Source organism: Hordeum vulgare, chromosome 4H (assembly GCF_904849725.1).
Source record: "Hordeum vulgare subsp. vulgare chromosome 4H, MorexV3_pseudomolecules_assembly, whole genome shotgun sequence".
Classification (NCBI taxonomy): domain Eukaryota; kingdom Viridiplantae; phylum Streptophyta; class Magnoliopsida; order Poales; family Poaceae; genus Hordeum; species Hordeum vulgare.
Genome location: NC_058521.1, coordinates 587092700 through 587110655, shown reverse-complemented (window position 1 = coordinate 587110655; position 17956 = coordinate 587092700). Strand labels below are relative to the sequence as shown.

The window sequence follows — 17956 nt, the reverse complement described above, 5'->3', positions numbered from 1 at the left end:
ATGTTTATGTAATGTACTGAAGTGACTCTGATGTAGCTTGTGGCGAGTGTAAGCCAACTCTCTTTATATATCTCTTCTTTTCAGTACATGTACTTGTAACGATATCCATTCTTGCGACACGACGAGATGCGCTTCTATCCCTGACGAGGCCTTCGTGCCAAATTGAGGATAGGGTCGCATCTTGGGCGTGACAAAACCTTAGGCCCGGTTGGGTCGGACGACGGCGTCGGCATCGTCGCTTCCTCCTTGGGGGCGTCGTCTTGAAGAGCTTTGGATCTCGTTTGCACTCCCAGGGGCTAGATGCTCGCTACATTGCGGTCGGCTCGGGGCCGTCCGACAATGTGGATGATCTGCGCCTCTTCTTGTGTGGCAACGATGGCCCCTTCAAGCGGAGTATGATTTGCTGTTGTGTTCTGGTAGTCGGTCTCATCCGGCGTGTTCGAGGGGTCGCCGTGCCTCTCTTGTCTTCTGAAGTCGGAGTTGTTTGAGGAGGAACCTTGCGGCGACGATGACGTGAGACAGGTGGTCGGTTCTGGCGCTGGCTCGGCGCAAGTCCAGCGCTTTTTAACCTACAATGCTCATCGGCGGAGTCAAAGTTGTCTGGTCGCCGGCGTGTGCGGTGGACTGTTTGGCGTTGTCTGACGCAGTCCTCTACGCTCGTCTGCGGTGGAGGCTACATCGGTGGTCGTCGATGGTGAAGTCGGAGTCGCCCTCGCGGAGTCATGATGACGATGACGCCGGATTGCAACCTCGACGGAGTTCTTTCCCTTGGCGACGTGTGTGCGTTCTTGTGTAGGTTGTCAGGTCGCCCTGTGTGCCTTGTTTTGGCGGGCGCATTGTGACGGTTTTAGCCTGGTTTTCCGATTATTAACCGGACAACTTTCTTCGACCTTTTTTAATGGGATCAGTACCTAAGGGACCGCGTTTCTAAAACAAAATAAACAGAGGAATATTGCTGAGACAAGATTGCACCAAGGTTATTTTACCAACAATGGATCCCAATAGTTTCCCCTTCCAGCATCCACATCTTTTTTCAATTTATCAATCACACAACTTCAATATTTGTTTCTATTCTAGTATCTGACATAGGCATCCAAAGATATTTCATAGGTAGAGCCCCCATTTTACAAGTAAAAATTTATTGGTTTAAGCTATGCTTATTAACAGCATCTCAACCACTTTTATGAAAATTAATTTTCAACCCAGACATTTGCTCAAAGGCACACATAATTAGTTTCAGCTTCTTAGTAGTGTATATATCATCTACCAATTGAAAAATAGTATCATTTGCATATTGAAGCATATTTGTCCCTTTGTTCAAGTTCTCTCTCAAAACCCCTTTGACTGAATCATTTTATTTTGCTTTATTCATAATCAAAGCTAGTGCATCAGCCGCAATATCAAAGAGTAGGGGAGAAAGAGCATCTCCTTGTCTCACTCCTTTGAAGGTACAGAAAAGCTTTTCATGGGCGATTTTCAATCAGGGCTCCGTTGATTCAAAAAAACTCCATAGGATATTTGGAGGGTTAGAAATTATAGGATTTTTTTTCTATTTTTGTTGTTTGATTCACCGGTTCGAATCCTATATGTTTCTTTTCGTGAACCAAGTGTACTACATTGCATTAGAAATCTAGCATCCACTGCAACCTCCTTTTCTAATTTCTTCTTTTGTGGCATAAAATGCTCTATGCTAATCCTATAATAGTCAAGTGTACATGCCACTCAAATCCTTAACGGACATGGAAGGAGTCCGTTAAGAGAGACCTGAAGGCTTAGAATATCGATAAAGACTTAGCCATGGACAGGAGTGCGTGAAAGTTAGCTATCCACGTTCCAGAGTCATGACTTGGCTTCGAGATCTTATGGGTTTCAACTCTAGCCTACCCAACTTGTTTGGGACTGAAAGGCTTGGTTGTTGTTGTTGATGATGCGTTTTTTAAATCCTGCAAATCAGAGCGGCCTTAGACTGTTTGTCTATTATCAAGAGAACCAATGCTTCAACGATTGATCGTTCGTCGGCGGGGCTCATCACTACTGATATCAAGGTGTTTGAGTCGTTCTTCTTGTCCGCTCGTTTTAGTCTCGTAAATCATTTGTCAAATGTCTTGCACATATGCACGGCAGACATGTGTAATGACGAGGGTCAACATGCATATTGCATATGTGTTCATTAGTAGCACATTTTTTTAGAAATATCGTTCTTTATTGATCAAGTAATACCAAGAGTGAGTCTCTTCCGGATACAAATCCGAAATTACATGAAAAATAGTTACGAGAAGACTCGGAAGATCTAGTCGGAATATTGGTGCAAAACACTCGGCTAAATAGAGGTATGCGTGTGCCTGCACGTAAGGGAGGGATCGCAATTAAGTCAGTCAACAAGATCACCGAGGTTGTAGTTGTAGTGTGTGAGAGCCAGAGAGGTGTGAGCCGTGGCAGGTCCTGTTGATGGTGTATATAAGCCGCCGTGAGGCACAACACAAGGATCCACCACCCGCAACGAAAGAAGAGAAACGATGGCCGTCTCTCTCGGCTCCATCCTTTTGCTCCCGCTCCTCTTCCTCTCCACCCTCCCGCCGCCCGCCTCCGCCTGCGACCGCTGCGTGCACCGCACCAGAGCCGCCTACTACACCTCCTCGCTCACCCTCGCCGGTACGATTCATACGCCTGCATACACATGCTCTGTTTTTACCTATGCATGGCGCATGCATGATTCTGATTGTTCGGTTGTCGTGTCTTGCAGCCGGTTCCTGCGGGTACGGCGCGGCGGCCGCGTCCCTCAACGGCGACCTGCTCGCCGCTGCGGGCCCGTCACTGTACAGACAAGGCGTCGGCTGCGGCGCGTGCTTCCAGGTGCGGTGCAAGGACGAGGAGCTCTGCAGCACCGCCGGCGTGAAGGTCGTCGTCACGGACCGCGCCAGCACGAAGACGAACGACACCGAGCTCGTGCTCAGCAGCCCGGCGTTCGCCGCCATGGCCCGCCCCGGCATGGCCGCGCGGCTAGCCAAGCTCGGCGCCGTCGAGGTCGAGTACAAGAGGTAATCTAAACTCCTCCTGCTTTATTTCGACGTCGAGCACTAGAAAAATTGTCATTGCTGCCGCGTATGTGCAGGGTGCCGTGCGAGTACGAGGGCAAGAACCTCTCGGTGCGGGTGGAGGAGCGGAGCCGGGCGCCCAGCGAGCTGGCCATCACGATCCTCTACCAGGGCGGCCAGACGGACATCGTCGAGGTCGACGTCGCGCAGGTCGGATCGTCGTCGAGCTGGAGTTCGCTGACACGCGACCACGGGCCGGCGTGGAGCACGAGCCTGGCGCCGCCGGGGCCGCTGCAGCTCAGGGCGGTGGTGACCAGCGGGTTCGACGGGAGCTGGGTCTTTGCCGAACATGAAGTCCTGCCGCGCCAGTGGCACGCCGGCGAGGTCTACGACACCGGCGTCCAGATCACCAGCATCGCGCAAGAAGCCTGCTTCCCCTGCGACACGCAGGAGTGGAAGTGACGGGTGACGGTGGAGAAACATGCATGAGCTGCACTGCTGCAGCCTGCAGCTAAGGTGTGAGATGCTACGTAGTACTGTATGTAGTATCAACATGTAGTGATAACGAAGGCGAGGCCGTGGCCTGAATCGCCGGACCTGCAAAATACTACTCGATGAATAACGTCGCATGCATGTCGGGGCCCCGTTGGTTTCGGCAATGATGTTCTTTGCTCGATGACATAGCAATTTTCATTCATGGGCGCCGAGCTCGATCAGGTGGATGGGTCTGTTGGTGTCGAGATTAATTTGTCGGACGACGGACGAAACTAGCCGTTGGTCTTCCTCTTCCAGGATTCACTGAAGGAGCTGAACACAAAACTTCAAATGCAATACTGCAATGAGCATAAGCACAACGGAGACGCGTATGAACTGAGCTGAGCACAGTTGGTGACTCGCATGCGCCAATAAAAGCAACTCTATCCGCACGACCCAAACTCCGTATTGAGGAGTTGCAGGAAAATGATGTTTTGAGTCCTGAGCTCTACTGCAAAAAAGTGGAAATGCTAGTTGAACTAAACAGCCTGCTGATGGAAGAGGAGGTAGCTTGGCTACAGAAATCACATGATAATTGGTTGCTAAAAGGTGATAGCAACACTGAATATTTTCATAGGATTGTGAATGGCAGGAGAAGAAGAAATACTATCGTTTCTCTTAGCTGTGGGGATGTGATAATAGAAGGGAATAAGAACATGCTTAAACATGCCACTGATTTTTATAAAGAACTTTTTGGTCCTGCCCCTCGAAACATGTGCAAGATTGATGGGAATATGTGGGGTGATAAAGAAAAATTGGGAGATATTGAAAACTTTCTCTTACTTAGACCTTTTTCGGATACAGAAGTGAAAAATGCTCTATTCTCAATGAAACATAACAAGGCCCCTGGCCCTGATGATATTCCTATTGAGTTTTTTCAATCCTGCTGGGATATTGTTGGATATTGTTAAGGAAGATGTGATGTCACTTTTCCAGTGGTTTCATGAAAATAAGCTCAATGTGGAGAGACTCAACTATGGTATAATAACACTGTTACCTAAAGTAGCTGGAGCTGATAAAATGCAACAGTTCAGACCTATTTGCTTGCTTAGATGTATTTACAAGCTGATTACTAAGGTGCTGACTATCAGATTAGAACCCCATGCAGACATCTTGTTTAGTCGGCATCAGAATGCCTTTATCAAAAATAGAGATATTATGGACGGGATCATGTCACTACATGAGATCCTGCATCATACTTATGCTCAGACGAAAAAAGGGATTGTCCTTAAACTTGACTTTGAAAAAGCGTATGATAAAGTTAACTCGGACTTCCTATTGGAATGTCATAGCAAAAGAAATTTTGACTCACGATGGATTGAGTGGATTAGGAGAATCCTGGTAGGTGGTACTATCAGCGTGAAATTAAACGATGAGGTGGGAGAATATTTCCAGAGTGCTAAGGGAGTGAGATACGGGGATCCCTTATCCCCTTTCCTTTTTAATCTTGGTGCTGATTGTCTTACTAAGATGGTCCTGAAAGCACAGGAGAATGGCCTGTTTACTGGGTTAGCAGCGGACTTAGTGGAAAATGGGGTAGCAATTCTCCAGTACGCAGATGATACTATCTTATGTTTTGAAGACAATGTTAATAACGCCTTGAATATTAAATTGCTACTTTATCTCTTTGAGATTATGTCTGGTTTGAAAATCAATTTTGTGAAGAGTGAGATATTCTCGGTTGGTGCGGATGATGACACTATGAGAAACTATGCTGATATGTTCAATTGTGAGATTGGGGCTTTTCCTATTAAATACTTAGGTATGCCTGTCAGTTATGCTAGACTTAAGTGGAGTGATTGGCTTTTTGTTGATGACAAGTTTATTAGTCATGGGGAATCCTGGATTAGTGAATCTTTATCTAGTGGGGGTAGGCTTATTAAGGTTAATGCGGTACTATCTCATATTCCCTCATATTATATGTCCATGGCATTGATTAAAAAATCTACACTGGAAAAATGGGACAAACCGAGAAGAAAATTCTTTTGGCACCGCAAAGGAAGAAAAGGATATCATATGGTGAAATGGACCCGTGTTTGTAGATCTAAAGCAAAGGGGGCCTGGGGGTTAAAGATTTAAGGAAACAGAACATTAGCTTGTTAGCTAAATGGTGGTGGAAGTTGGAGAAGAAGGAAGGATTATGGCAAGATATTGTGAAAGCTAAGTACCTCAGAAGGACATCTGCAACTAAAGTTAAGCAGAAAGCTTCTGATTCCCCCTGTTGGAAAATATTTTGAAAGTTAAGGAATATTACATGGCTGGTAGAGGGGTGGTGCTTAATAAAGGTAACATTGCTAGTCTTTGGCTAGATGATCTGGGTGAGAATTTTCTGTTTAAAGATAAATATCCTGATCTTTTTGAGATTTGCTTAGATAAGGAGTGTACTGTGGATAAACTAGAAAGTATGAATCATCTTTCTTCTTTTAGGAGGAGGTTATCTCCAGCTATGCTTCGAAAATGGGAAGATATGAAGCAATGGGTGTTGGATAAAATTTGTGCAGATAAAAATGATGAGGTTTACTAGAGGCTGGATAACTCCAGAGAATATTCTACTAAATCTATGTATAGATGGTTGGAGAGAAACCTTGCGGGGGCACATTATAAGTGGATTTGGGGGGCTAAAATTCCTCTAAAAATCCAAATTTTCTTGTGGCAGTTTTTCCAAAACTCTATTCTTACTAGAGATAATATGAGAAAAATACAGTGGCAGGGAGATCCTAAATGTTCTTTTTGTAATGAACTTGAGTCGGCGCAACATCTTTTCTTTGGGTGTTCTGTGGCCAGGATTGTTTGGAGAACGGTTGGTGTTGTTTTTGGTACTAGTTATATTCCGAAAACAATCTGGCAGGTCTTTTCTTGGTTATATGTTTTTTTGCCAGGCTTATGCGAAATTTATACTGTTGGCTTAGCTGCAGTTTGTTGGTCCATTTGGTTGGCTCGGAATCGGGCTACTTTTGAGAAGAAATGGATCAAAACTCCTTTTGAAATTGCTTTCACAACGAGTGCGTTTATTGATTACTGGGCAGGTATGCAGAAACCGGCGATGGCAGAGAATGTGAAGAAGGGAGCTCAGTTGCTAAAGAAGAGTGCAGCTCAAATGCTGCGGCTGTGTGAACCGCCGAGGGCAGAAGCAAGCGAGCAGGCTGAGGATGAAGAAATCTGGGATGAATGGTGAATGCAGATAGGGAGATGTTCGGTTCACTTTTGTTGGTTTGCAGTGATGATGGCCTCATGTCCATGGTGGTGCTCTAGGCTTTGTGTCCCAATTGGTGAAAACTTTTTCAGTTTGTTTTTGTGCTCTTTTGGTGAGCCTGGTCTGGTGGTGGCTGTTGTGGGGTGCCTGGTAGTGGTACTGATACTTGTGATCCTTGTTGTGTAGTTTAGGGTGATATCGGGTTTTCGCCCCGCAGTTCATGTTCCCGACGACAGGCGTGAACGGCGGGTTTCCTGATATTGCTCCGAACTCGCTTTTTTCCCTTTCGCTCTCTTTCCGGTCCTAGTCTCATAAACATTGTATTTCCATTATGAAAGTAATAGAAAGGGGAGAAAGCCCGGTTCAAAAATTTAAAATTCATATCCAAGCAAGCACATGCATGTTGAGCATCAAACACAAACAATGAGCAACGCACACGACTACAAACTATTCTTAATTTTAAAAGTCGTCCAAATATAATCCAAGCATAAAATTTGTTCATAGTGCATAACTGAAACATAAAAATCATAGTTTAGTGATTTCCAATGTGGATCCACATCACAAGATCATTGAGAAGTTACATGTGAGCAATGTTGTTCTTGAAGTTGTCGATGCATCTTATCTTAAAGTTGTCACTAGCCTTCTCCACAACAGCCACTATGTGCATGGACAAAGTTGGCTCATCGGGAAGCGATGTCGAAAGAAATCTTCATGGTACCTTGGATCCAGTGTGAAGTAGTTGGTCGTGCGCTCGCCATCCTTTCCCGGGGAACAACTCTCCGATCCTTTATCAAACCCTTGAAGTTCAATATGTGTTCCTCTTCCATCTCAATGTCTTTTTGAATGCTCATCATCATCATCATTTCAACATCTTCATCGTCTGAATCTGACTATTCGATGAACTCTTTGTATATGAACTCGGCAATGTTCGTGTTTTCATAGCCATAATTCGACGATGATTCCATTGGTGACCTACAAATGATTAGAAAAATAAAAAGAATGTTAAGACATTTCGTCGAACACATAGAGCACGAGGTGTATGTCCGAAGAAGTTGGACGTACCGGGGTGGCGTCCGATGGCCGCATGGTCGAAGGAATTGTGGGTTATTGTCGCCAGCGTTGTGGGTTAGGGACGGTGACAGAGCAACGATGATGGCATAGCTACAATGCAACTAAGCAGACGAGGCAAGAAAGAGGAAAGAAACATGACGTATCTGATAAGGAGATGGTCATCTTCAAGCGATTTGGCATAGGCCAATGCAGTCAGTCCTATGTAATGGACCGGTCCGAACGTCCCATTTTGGTTCCAGATTTAAGCTATGCATGAAAGTGTTGGTCAATCCAAACGTTTGAACCATGTTTATAGGACTAGTACAAATGCCCGTGCGTTGCACCGGGCTAGAAAAAAGTGCAGAATCTTTTATTTTTGCCATTAAATGTTAAATGTAAGACATATATTTTTAAACGGAAGGAGTTTGTTTTAAAGTTTTAAAATATAATGTAATGCTTACATAAAAATTGGATTAATTTTTTAATAATAATTATCATTTTTATTGAGTGGTAATAATGCCTGTGCGTTGCACCGGGCTAGAAAAAAATGCAGAACCTATTTTTTTCCATTAAATGTTAAATGTAAATTATAATGTTAAATGTAAGACATCTATTTTTGGACGGAAGGAGTTTCTTTTAAAGTTTTAAAATATAATGTAATGCTTACATAAGCCGACGACTAAAAAGGTGCCTGGAGGGGGCTGTTGAGGGCGCGACTGGAGATGCTCTTAGCTACACAGAGATAGTGATTGAGGGCAGCGGCAAGTGCAAGCTGCAACGGGACTCGAGTTTGGGGAGAATGTAGTCACATCATCACAAACGGCAAAATAAACTTGCAAAATTACAGGATGGTCACAACTTTATAAGTAACAGGAACACAAATTCTTGCTCTGCAAAAATGACACTCTCAATGACTAAGCAGGCTGATAAAAGCTTGGATCAGAAACATACTTCCAGATACAGTTAAACATCCTTGATGTCAAGAGGAAGGGATGACCGGAAGGCAGCTATTGTCAACCAGGGTGTAAGGGCAGAGTTCAGCCATCATGTTAAGACACACACAGATTCAGAGTTAACTTTCAGCTCTGATTCAAATCATGAGTTCAGTATGCTCCTATATATTTCCCGGCCACTTTTTGCTTGGCACAAAATGTATTGTTTCTTTTATCTATGCCACAAACAACTTCTCCATTTGGTGCAGAGCATGAAAATCCACAATACACACAATACAAAATTAATACCTCTTTGTCAAGATAACATTACTGGCAGCAAGTACTTCTCCAGTGTGTCAGTAACATTGCTAGCATAAAAATGAACAGAGACACCTAACTTTACTTAAATTTAAATGATGCTAGCCCTCCTCCATTATCTGAAAGTTTCATGTTTAGTTAAGTGAGCATCTCTCTTTAGCAGATAACCTTGACAGATGTTAGTCCTGCACATTTCATCCTACAGCCAAGTAGTTAGTTGTAATACAACCAATGGCTCCAAATCGTTACTTCTGATCCAACTAAAGGAGAACTCGCTTGTAGACACTTTCCCTAATTGAATGAATATGTTTATCCTTAGTTAAAACAAAGATGGATCGCTAAGAACCTGCATATATGAGCAAACCAAACTGATCTGGCTAAAGCCACGTGAATTGATCATTCCAAAAAGACTATTTAGCTAAATTTGGAACGGGCATCAGATTGATCCTCAAATTATCCATTATGAATTGCAAAAACAGTATAGAACAGTAGGAATGTATTACCCACAAGAAGGGGGCCTTACCTTGGCTCATTGCCTCTCAATGCACCACCAACTAATTTGAAAAACTGCAATTTAATGCAATGCAGAATGCACCAGCAACCAATACGTGTGTTTAAAAACATGAACAAGGACAAACAAATTCATAACCAAGCCATGGCCTCCTCTCTACTGAATGATGATGGCATTACATATCACGATTCAGGAATCAAATTATCAGTTTCATCACACATTAGCAATGACCACCAATCCAGCATCTAACAAGCATACAACATCGGACAACCAGCACACAGTTAGGAATTTTCATGGCCCTTTCTTGGCTTACGTGAATCTGAAATTAGTCGGCAATTCCCCTTTGCAAGCGGCATCATAGTCTTCAGCTAGGTGCGGCACAACTTCCACGTAAGGGCGTATGTACTTTTTTATGAAATAAGTATCGCTCACTACGACTGCAGCAAAGTAGCTCCGATCATGCTTCAGCAATCCGTTTTCCTTAAGGAACTTCATAACATAATGACGGGCTCTCAGCCGGCCCTCTAGGCTGTAACAGAGAATTATGGACCGTTGAGCAATGTAAGTCGGCTCCAACCCCACCTCGGAGGCGAGGAACTCATTGTCTCTCTGTTCTTGCACTGATAGTACTGAATGGAATGGATGGATCTGTGATCTGTGGCCATGTCAAGTGAGTGTCAAGCGCTTATATAGCAATGAAATGGCCGGGAGAGACCCACCTCGACGCCGGTGACCCCCGTCAGTGAGGATCTCCTCCACCACTAGATGCTCCGGGGAGCCGGTCGGTGGAGAGGAGGGGCAGAGGATGAAATTCGCCAAGAAACAGAGGATACCAGTTCTGAAATGGCCTCTGAACCAAGAAAGACTGAAAGGTAGAAGCAATTTTGATAGCTATTTTGTTCATTAGACGCGATATGCACCTACCCGTGCGTGGATGAACTCCTCGACGCGGTCGTTGGGGAAGCGGCCGAGGAGGCGGGGGCATGCACTCGAAGGTGCGCAACTCGTCCTCGCGGTCGAAGAAGAGGTCGACGCCGTCGCCGTAAATCCGCACCAGCACCTTCCTCACCTCCCTCTCCTTGAGCGGCCCCGCGCCCGCGCCCGCCTCGGCCAGGGTGATGAGCCAGCACACCTGGTACACCTTGTTGGTCATGGCGCCCTTGAGCGGCACCACCTCCAGCGCGCGGCAGTCCGCCATCACTGGGACATGAGACTGGACATTGATGACATGAGCTATGAGGTAAGGAGAAAACTAATTTAGGTTTTTCTTATCGCCTAGATCCGCTCGAGCGGGTCAGCGGGGCGAGCGGAGCGCCCTTGTCCTCCTCCCGCGACGAGACCAAGGCGGCGCAGGGGAGCGGCAGGGACCGGTGGCACGCGACGGGACCGGTGGCACGCGACGGGACCGCCGGGGATAGCTGGATCCTTCCGCGAGGGGACCGGATCTGGCCGGGGCAAGGAGCGGCTGCCGGATCCAGCCGGAGGACGCACACAGGCGGCGGGGCTGGTGAGGCAGCCTGGCGACGGGGCATGGCGAGAAGGGCTTCGGCGTGCGTGGGGAAGAGGAAGGGGATCTGGCGTGATGTGTTTGTTTAATGGACTGCGAGTTGAATTCGGAAAACTACAGGGGCGTTTCTACAAAAACGAATTTTTTTTTGTTTGTATCACTTAAAAACGTACCGCCGGTTGAATAACGGAAACTCCAGTGATGTTTTTTAAGAATGCCGCGACGGACGACAGAAGCGCTGCTCGCTTTATTATTAGGGGAGATATCGTTCTTCTGTCTGGTCAATGATCCGTGATGCCGCTCGTGTTAGGATAATACAAAATGTCCGGTTTGTAGATACTCTAACATTAGCCACTCATCAATGCAACTGCAACCGTCTACTCCTCACGGTATGACAACGATCGACATTGGAACTTGTAGTGTACTGGCCAAAATGTATGTACTATGTGGTGCTGGCTGGTGAAATCCATCCGACATTCTCTCGGAGTGCACTGTACATCTGTCCGCCGCTACCAACCACGGGCGGCGCCGTCGAACCGCGTAAATAATCCATGCATTTTTCGTAAACGGTGGGCAAATTTCAGGCACAGGGGTGACACGAACGAGCAAAACGTGCACGTCCTTGGACTCCATGTAGTATGTCTGTAACCACAGGCTAATCGCATAAATGTTGGAATAGCTTGCGTAGTTAATTAGGCCTGAAATTTTAGTTGTCTGGATGCAAATCAGAACATTCTGATCTTGATCGACGCGAGTTCAGTCCAAACTACTCCCTCGGCCTGCCCTGCTCTACTGAATCGAATAGGCGTAGTACGTCTTTTCAGGACAGTGCAAAAGTTTAATTAAGGCATAAGGAAAGCAACAGGAGGACGTTCTACTGAATCGAAAGTTCTGAGCATTTTTGCAGCGGCCTGAAAGATTAGGTGCGTGCTAAATTAAGCCATGTACCATGGCGTGCAGCATCAAGCGATCAATCGAGTTGGCGTACAACTGATCTCTGGCTAATTGAGGGTGCAACATGTGTAGCCGCAAAAAAAAAAGAAAAAAAAAAAAGAAACTTTGTGTACCCGCACAGGACAGTCGACCGGTGCGGTGCGAGGTTGCAGGAATAGAGTGCGAGTCAGGCACGAGCCGGCCCAGCGGCGTAACTCGCTGTCGCTTCGAGACGATCATATGACCTGAATGTCATATCCTATGATTGGACTTTATCCATTTACATTTATATTTGATAAATTCGAATCCTCAAACGTTCACAAGGTATGTCAACTGAGCTCTAAAAAATACTTAATGAACTGAGGTCTAGACGCCCATTTATTTTTATCTAGTTATTTTGGTTTTTTAACTAGTCGCACGTATGTGAGTCATGCACGATGCACACATTCACAAACTGCAGCCGCTGCGACAACGCGTACCTGGTGCCAGATTTGCTATTTTACATCTGGATGCAAAATAACTATCTTAAAGCATCTTCAAAAAATATGTTTAGCGCGCGCTACGGCTGGTTTAGCGCGGGGATAGACGCTGGCTTCAGTAGCCGCGCCAAAATGCAGCGCGCGCCGCTCCAGCAGCACGCAAAAATGCAGCGCGCACACAACTATAGATAGATTGCAAAATCAGCAAAATACTAAAAATAGATTGCATAAAATAAAAAATGATACAAAGTTATTTTACATCGGTGCAACTAGATAGATAGTTCGAAAACATAGATAAAAGTACGGTGCAAGTAGATAGATAGTTCGAAAACATATAAACTACTCCCAGTCACTCCAATCATCACCATCATCATCGTCGTTGGTGTCGTCAGATGTTGACAGTCATATGTCCAACCAACGATCGTCGTTTTCAGTGAAGAACGACCTCCCGCCTGCAGCAACGAGATCGGCCTGCGCACTCGCCAATGCCTTCCGCCGACGCGTGTCCAACCGCTCCTCGCGGCGCCTTCGCGTGTCCTCCTCGCGGCGCTCCGCCCAGTAGTCTTGCTCGTAGGCGACGTCCTCCGGGTGGCGCCGGCGCCACTCCGCCATGACCCGCTCGTCCTCCTGGGCGACGAGGAGGCGGCGCTGCCGCGCAATGTGCTCCGCACGGTCTTGTACGGAGTTAAGACGAGGCGGCGGGGCGACGTCTAACGCCTGCTGGAGCGTGTAGACGTCCTGGAAGTTCATCTGCCGGCGCGGCCTGCCTAGGCGCCACGCCGCCGCGTCGAACGCGCGGGCGGCCTCATGCGCCGTCTCGTAGGTGCTGAGGCTGAGCCGGAGATCGCCGGAGCGTATCTCCGAGTAGTACCCGCCGTTGGGGCGCAGGCGGACGCCGCGGTAGCCCGATGCTCCTCGGCGGCGCGGCGGCATGGTGGCGTGTCGATGGCGGGGCGCTGGAGCGGTGGAGGCGCGGGAGGTAGAGGAAGAGAAGAGGAGCGGTGGAGGCGCGCGTGGCGAGCGCCGTATTTTATAGGCGCGCCGGACGTGGCGCGGCAAAATTGACGCACGAACTGCCGCCTTTTCGCGCGCGCGCAAGCGGTTCCCGCGCGTGCGACTTTCCCTCCGCCGCTGGAGCGCCCCAAAACCTCCCGCGCGCGCTAAAAGCTGGGTTTACCGCGCACGCGTCTTTTGGCGCGGCCGTTGGAGATGCTCTTACATTTATCGCAATGTATCCTCCCACGCTTTCCTCCTACGCCCACCCCTATCCCGACGGCGGCGGACTTGGCTCCCAGCGCCGGCATGTCGCTGCCTCCGCCACCTGTTGGTCGGCCTGCTCGTGCGGTCGCGCGGCTGTCGTGACCTCCCATCGCCGCGATTTCTGCCTCCCCTGTGGCGTCAGATCCAGATTCGCTTTCGGGCGGCCTCGCCGCTTTCGCTGCCTCCGTTGACTTCGTCCCCGACTCACAACCAACCGCGGCATCTCCGGGCCGGGCGATGGCTGCTTCGGCGCCTTTTGCCCCTGCTGCGTCTGCCTTGCGCCTTGAAGATCGAGTTGGTGGTGGCATTAACTGCGCGTGTGTGGGGCAGCAGGCCTCCTCCGCCCCTGTTGCAGCTCGTGCGCTTTCAATTCCGGTGACACGGTCCGACACGGGGCGCGAGGCTGAGGTGACCAGCGACTGGCAGCTTATCGCGTCGCGAAAAGGGTCGGGCGCTCCAACTCAGCTCACGGCTGCATTCAAACCTGCTCCCATACCCCGTTGGCTTCTAGGCCGATGTTGTAGGTGCCTCCACCGCGGGCTTAGGGCGGAGGCATGCTGTGACCCGCTAAGGTGCCCCCGCCGACTTCAAAACGACCACAAGTCGCGCGGGTGCCGGAACCATTGGAAGCCTTTAAGCATCCTCGGTTGCAACCAAGTGCCTGAACCACCCCTCCCTCGGCCTGCCCGGCCACCCAGATCGCCTCGCCCCGCCCCGCCTCGCCATGTCGCCTGGTGCCTCCCCTTCGGCCAGGACGCCCCGCCTGGGTGACGCGTCGCTCCGTCCGGCTGAGTACTGTGTCGTCGTTCCTGCAACTCCCGAGATCCAGGCCGAGTCTGCCCTCCTCTCCACCAACGGGGTGGTAGCTTGGCTCGACGACGCAAGGCAGGATGTCTCCTGCCAACAGGTGGCCTCTGAGCTGACGACGACCTTGGGTGCGCAATAGGCCGACATCGAGGTCGTCAGGCACTACCCTGAGCAGTTCTTTGTCCGCTTCATGCATCAGCACCACTCCGCCCTCGCGGTGTCCCGTGGTTGTCTTCCTCACGCTGGCTACCTCATCTATGTGAGGGAGTGGCCGCTTGAGGCACACGCCGACAATGAGGACCAACTCCACCACGACTGCCTTTGCTTGGAGGGAGTCCCGCTTCATGGTTGGAACAACTACGTCGCCTCCTTCCTCATTGGTCGCGGCTTCTCCCTCGACTACATTGAGCCGCGCTCACTTCAGAAGGAGAACACGAGGGACATGGCCCTTTGGGCGTGTACGGCACACTCCAACGTTATCCCCAAGGTCAAATGGCTATCCCTTCCTGCGTGTGGCCACCGTCGTCGGGGCTACGCTGCCTCCGACATCGCGTCATCATCCACCTCGACCTCCATGAGGACCACTTCAAGGCTGTTGACAACGACTACAACCCGCATCCTCCGGAAGTCCATGAGTTCACCTCGTACTGCACTCTCGATGATGGCTCTTACATCCCATGGAAGCGGCAGTAACAATGAGGAGATGTTGCCCGCCGCTCCGACAAGCATGACGACTATGATTACCGCGACGAGCCACATGGGCCTGGCGGTGAACGTGCACGAGAGAGCTGGGGCGCCACGGTGCAGTGCTTGCTCTCTCGAAACACGCGTGATCGCCAGCATGAGGAAGCCCAGGACCGTAGGTGAGAGCACTCTGGTGGCCGGCGGCATGATAGAGGCGCCCCTGCTGCCCTCCAGGCTTTTTATTTGGTTGGAGTTGCTCCAGCTGTCCTCAGGGGCTCAGGGTCGGGCAGTGAGGGACCAGTCTGTGACATGGAGCTGCTGGCCTTCGACGGACCGGGGCTGGATGGTGGCCGCGGTTGCAACCCCGTGCGCCACGTGTCGCCTCGTTCCGCTAGGCACCGCTCTCAGGACGAGCACTCTCCTCCGGTGTCCCCCTAGCTCTCTCCGACCTTGGTGCTGCCTCCAAGACCCAAATCCAAGTGGGTGGGAACCTCAAACTCCCCTCTTGTACAAGTGGCTCCTGACCGGTCCCTGCTTCAGTTGTGCTCACCTGCATCGCTCCAAAGGCCCACGTTGTCGCCTTCCAGGCCACCGGTTTGCAGTCCTTCCTAACATCGCCCTTGATGTGCGCCGGCCCGCTGCAGTGCACTCCCTCACCATTGCGTGCTCCTCAAGACAAAACCCTTGAAGATCCTACGGAAGCACTTTTTTAGGTGTGTCATAGGAGCATTTCTGCAATGCCACCATCGCCATGTCCAAGGCCTCCTACGGCTCATCGGAAGACGTTGGCTGTGGTGCGGATTTCCATGAAGGGTGGCCTCTCTCTGCAGCGTATAAAGCATTCTAGGCCAAAGGTTTTGGCTGTGCTGGTGACCAAAGTCGCAGAAAAATTGGTGTGTCACATGCTTGGGATAACCATGGGTGGGAAAGATGTGACGGAAGCAACTCTCGACGAGTTCACTTCCAAGTTCAAGGACCATGTCGCTCGAGAGGTGATCATGGCCATGCGGGGATTCATTCACCCCGATGACGCGGCTGTCAACGGAGTCGAAGACGCTCTGCTCGACCATGGGGGCGAGGGAGCGTTGGATCTTGCTCAGCTAGGTGATACAGCGTTACAAGATGTTTGAAGCCCCTCGGTTGCATGCACGTGTCTTCCTGATGCAAATGTTAGCCCAACTTCTTAGTGCGTCATGTGTGTCCTCTCGGACTAGTAGTAGTGTTGCCCCTAGTTCTAGCAATATGGGTTGTATCACCAGGGTGTGCCTTTGTTCTATGTTCTTGCTTCAGCATCCTAGTGTCCCTGCTAATTCTATTCCCATTATGTTGGTTGTGTTCGGCTGCTATGTGTGGCAATCGACAAGTGACTCTTTGTGTGACCCATGATGACACAACCCATCAACGCTATGTTGGAATGTCCGTGGTCTGAATTGCCGGGATTGGAGGGCAACAGTTAGTGCAATGATTGGCGCCTCCTCCTGCCACCTCGTCTGTCTTCAAGAGAAAAAGCTCGACAACATTGATAAGTTCATCGCTTCCTTCCTGGGTGGCAACAGGCTCCAAAGCTTTGTGCAACGCCCAGCAATAGGCACCAAGGGAGGGATTCTACTTCTATGGGATGACAATGTTCCTGACGTCTCTGATATCACTGCATCGACCTACTGCCTGTGTGGCATGGTCTGTATCACGGCAACCGATGTTCGTTTCTGGGTCACGTCCGTTTATGGGCCAACTGACCACGCTTGCAAAGATGCCTTTTTTGCCGAGCTCATCTCCCACAAGCCTCCCAACAGGATCGCCTGGTTGGCCCTTGGGGATTTCAACCAACTGTTCGCGCGCAAGACAAGAACAAGAGAACTGTTGACAGGGGAAGGATCAATCTCTTTAGGATTGAATTCGAATCTTGTGAACTTAACGAAATGCATCTGCAAAATAGGGGCTTCACTTGGAGTAATGAGCGGGAAAACCCAACGCTTTGTGACGGGGGGATAACCCCGGGGTAGGCACATCAAGCCTACTCCTCTATACTTTGGGTATAGAGGAAAGCAATAACTTCCTCAATTATCGGCTCCTCCTGGCCGGCTACGAAGCTCTTGTCGGCTACTAGCGTAACCGGCTACTCTCTGGCTGGTTGGTCATGCCGCCAGCCGGCTAAAGGGCTCCCGTCGCATCAATTCCTAGGATGTGACTGGGGCCTTCGATTAAAGGTGAAGGTACGTCAACACGTGTACGAGAGAGAAGCGCATGCATGGCTACAGTGTCAGCGGTCATACCGCTGGTCGACGCCGGCTCTGATCCGTCAAACACGCACAGTACCCGCACGCCAGCGCCCACTCCATTACCCGGTCCGGCGTGGCTAAAGTGGAGACAACCATACTGGTGACCTGCGCCGTATCCCACAAGATGACGACGGACGTACAGCACGCGTCGTGTGTGGGCAGCACACACCAACCCCATAGGCTTGCCGGCGGGTCCCTCAAGTGACAAGACTAAACCATAGTGGGTCCCCTGGCCGGCTAGAGAGGCTGCCAGCCGGGTTCCTCACTATGTACTTATATCCATTTTGTAGGTAGGTGGGTTCATCTATAAAACCCCCCGACCCCCCTCCATACAGAGGGTCGTCCATTCTCACACCCACACACATACACATGAGAGGGAGAACGCGAGCCGGCAACTCCTTCTTCCTCCTCTGTCGAACAACGCAAGGAGCATC

At 49.5% G+C, this 17956-nt stretch overlaps 1 protein-coding gene and 1 pseudogene across 1 annotated transcript; one reads left to right on the top strand and one right to left on the bottom strand.

Annotated features, from left to right (window-relative positions):
• The first annotated feature begins 2493 nt into the window (after window positions 1-2493).
• On the top strand, window positions 2494-3751 carry LOC123447309 (expansin-like A1). Its single transcript, XM_045123900.1, has 3 exons — window positions 2494-2652; window positions 2744-3038; window positions 3113-3751. Exons 1-3 carry the CDS (start codon window positions 2517-2519, stop codon window positions 3495-3497), a joined length of 816 nt encoding a protein of 271 aa, XP_044979835.1. The 5' UTR covers window positions 2494-2516; the 3' UTR covers window positions 3498-3751.
• A 6725-nt stretch (window positions 3752-10476) lies between these two features.
• On the bottom strand, window positions 10477-10771 carry LOC123450156 (annotated as a pseudogene).
• Between the last annotated feature and the right edge of the window lie 7185 nt (window positions 10772-17956).